The sequence below is a fragment of the Quercus robur genome, chromosome 2 (assembly GCF_932294415.1).
Source record: "Quercus robur chromosome 2, dhQueRobu3.1, whole genome shotgun sequence".
NCBI lineage: Eukaryota > Viridiplantae > Streptophyta > Magnoliopsida > Fagales > Fagaceae > Quercus > Quercus robur.
Window position 1 is genome coordinate 59,758,459 of NC_065535.1, and position 3,382 is coordinate 59,761,840.

Genomic DNA, 3,382 nt, shown 5'->3' on the forward strand with positions numbered 1-3,382 from the left:
ATTAATAGTAATAAATAATTCTCATTTATTCTGTTTTTTGGTCGCCCCATGAACAAAACAAAGATTTGGTTTACCTCCATACCTTTTTAACTAGAATTTCTTTTTATTTTAATGAGAAAATACCACAACATCTATTAACTAAATAAAATGTGACGATTAAAATCTACTAGCTGTCATTGTATGATTAAAACAAAAGGAGCTGTCCAGGACAAAAAATACCGGGTAAACCAAACCAAAAAAGCAAAACAATGTCTATCTCTTTATCAGGAGTAATGATTTATTGTTGTTGTGCATCCAACCATTGAAAACCCTTGTATCAACCCCAAAAACCGGTTGCTGTAGGTGGGATTCTCCATTCGATTTCAGGGTCCTGACTCCTGACTACTGAAATTCTGAATTCTGATTCAACCATTTATTTCCTTCCTCACGCCACTATCCCTTGGGTACTCTCTCCCTCATTTGCTTTACTAAATCAGGTATAACTTAATCTAGGCATGCTTCACTTCTCTATATATAATCTTCTTCCTTTTTGGGTGACATTTATTATCTTCTAAAAGTTTTGTATCTTAGATGTTTCATATGACTAATCGAAGTTAAAAGCTGCCTTCTAGAACGGCTATCTATGCTTTTTGTCTGGCATACGGGCATACAATTGAATTTTGATCAATACCCTCTGTTTTGTTTTGGTTTTGGTTTTTTTTTGGGGGGTTCCTTGTTCTTTGTTGGGCCCCTTCGGTCCAGGTCCAAGTCCAGGTAAGATACCGAGGTTGTTTCTTTTTCTTTTCTTTTTTGATACCGAGGTTGTTTCTTGAGTGAAAAAAAAGTGATGCAGTGTGTTGGAAAAGGACTTATATGACAATATTAAAATACGAATGTCCAGGAGTCAATAAGACATGATATGCATCAATGGGTGCAAAATATTGTGTTGGAAAAGAACGAATTTCATAAAATAGTTGTAACCTATATGATGATATTAAAATTGAGACCTGAGCATTTTGCAATGGCTGGGAATTAATTGAAATAGTTGGTTTGAATTACAGTCTTGATGTTCTCCAAAAAGAGTTCTGCTTGACGGGGCTGAAGTAGTTGATTCAGTCCATTTTGCCAAGACAATTAACCTTTATCCCTGATGTCACATATATATATATATATATGTACACTTTGAGATTCTCTATGACAGGCTTTATTGTGGACAAGACAAACACCCTGAAGGTTAGACAATAGACACTAAAGAAGGGAAGAGAAATGAATTATTTCATGTTGTTTGGTTATGTAGAGATAATGGAAGGAAACTAGAGATAAGAAAAGATACATTTGTTAACTTTTTCCTTCTCGTCAATTTTTTTAGAGAAAATTTTAGTTGACTTGACCAGTGAAAATTTTTGAACAATTTCTTCCTTCTTTATTTTCTTTTACCTCACTGTCGATTTTCACTTACTAGCCAAACAATGAAAAAATAAGAGAAATTAAAAATTTTCCGTTGTTTTCTTTTATTCAGTGTTTAACTAAACGTAACACAGGTTTGTGAAGGAGATTCACATTATTTGAGTTAGCATATATATGCAGATTTGTTAATTTTTCTCTCTTCATAAACAATACTATTGCTGGTATATCCTATCATTATTATCCATTGTAAATGGTATTATTCTTGTAGTGATTCCTCCTCATGACCCTAGGCCTTTATTGGAAGCAATGGAGCAAAATGCGAAAATGGTATCTAGCCCATCCAAGGGTTTATTGCAGAGTGAAGATTTGTATCAGGTACAATACCATTCTTTTGCGTGTTTGTGTGTGTGTTCATCTTTTCTTTTCTTTTTTGATAATTTTTTTTTCTTCTTTTCTTTTTTAAATTCTTAATGTCATTCTTCAACAATGTTGCAGTATATCCAGGAGACTAGTGTTTTCCCACGTGAACCAGAATTTCTCAAGGAGCTAAGACGTGTCACAGCTAGCCACCCAAGGTAATTGTCCTTCTTTCTAGCTAACTTGGTGCTTGTTCTTTCAATTACTATAGTTCTTGTATGTTCTGAAATTTATGAATGTAACTTAGTAGGTGTTTAGAAACCCCAGCGTGAAAATGAAAATTTCTGTGTGGATTCCATGTAACTTGTTAAGCTATTTAAAATTTCTTTAATTAAGAAATGCCATGTGAATGAATGGAGCAAATTGATTCTTGTGATATTCAAATACTCCCTCAAGAAATGATGCATTTGACAATGGATGGCATGGATACGGCTAAATCATCTTACTGGTTCAGTAGTTGGCATTGAAAGAATTATTGAACTTGTTATGGTACACATTCATGAGCATGCCTTCGAAATGAGTTACTGGAGACTTTCAAGTATCTTTTATCTCACAGCATTCAGAAAATTAATTAGCTTGTCGTTTTCTAGGGCTATGATGGCTACCTCACCAGATGCCGGTCAGATGATGGCCATGCTGTTGAAGCTAGTAAACGCAAAAAAGACTATTGAAGTTGGAGTTTTCACGGGATACTCTCTACTCCTCACTGCCCTTACAATTCCAGAGGATGGCAAGGTCTGTAATGGACAATCTTATGTATCTTCTACTTATCTATTAAATTACTTATGGTTTCTTGTAGATTACTGCAGATTATAGCTATAGATGTAAATCGGGACCCTTTTGATATTGGGTTGCCGGTAATTAAGAAAGCTGGTGTTGCTGACAAAATTGATTTCATTGAGTCTGAGGCGTTACCTGTTCTTGATCAGCTATTACAGAATGTAAGGATTGCTTCCTCTTATTATTATTAATCTTCTTTCATGCTTGCCACAATAAGGTCTTCATGTTTCTTTTTCTTTATTTCTTTTTTTCACTGCGGGGGATGGGGCTTATGCAGCATGAAAATGAAGGGAGTTTCGACTTTGCTTTTGTCGATGCTGACAAGGTCAATTATTGGAACTACCATGAGAGGCTGATGAAACTGTTAAAGGTGGGTGGGGTAGCTGTCTATGATAACACACTCTGGGGAGGGTCAGTTGCAATGCCTGTTGCATTGGTTCCAGAGTTCATGAAACCGGGCAGACAGTTGACAATTGAGCTTAATAAATTACTTGCAGCTGATCAGCGAGTCCAAATTTCACACGCTTCATTGGGTGACGGTATCACAATCTGCAGGCGTCTCTACTGAATTACTGCTTGGATTTAATCTGTATTTTACTTTGTTTTCTTTTTTCTATAGAAAGGAAATGCATGAGAACAAACTAAGCAGCATCACAAGTATTTATTTCTTTACTTGTTTTATGAGCTGGAATGTAAAATTCACCCGAAGTAGCCAGCATAGATTATTACTTCATTGCATATTACTTATCATATGTAACTGTTTGCAACTTTGAATCAGAAGATGCTGATGTTGCTAAGA

At 35.3% G+C, this 3,382-nt stretch overlaps 1 protein-coding gene across 3 annotated transcripts; it reads left to right on the forward strand.

The window, feature by feature from the left end:
* The first annotated feature begins 213 nt into the window (after positions 1-213).
* Positions 214-3,382, forward strand: LOC126714285 (probable caffeoyl-CoA O-methyltransferase At4g26220). Of its 3 annotated transcripts, none has more exons than XM_050414374.1 (6): positions 214-476; positions 1,655-1,761; positions 1,882-1,961; positions 2,394-2,538; positions 2,613-2,744; positions 2,861-3,382. In XM_050414374.1, the coding sequence occupies exons 2-6, from the start codon at positions 1,693-1,695 to the stop codon at positions 3,149-3,151; spliced, it is 717 nt and encodes a 238-aa protein (XP_050270331.1). In that variant the 5' UTR covers positions 214-476; positions 1,655-1,692; the 3' UTR covers positions 3,152-3,382. The 3 variants fall into 3 exon arrangements, with proteins under 3 accessions (XP_050270331.1, XP_050270332.1, XP_050270330.1); XM_050414375.1 differs by having other exon boundaries at positions 214-443; positions 1,677-1,761; XM_050414373.1 differs by having other exon boundaries at positions 215-476; positions 1,677-1,761.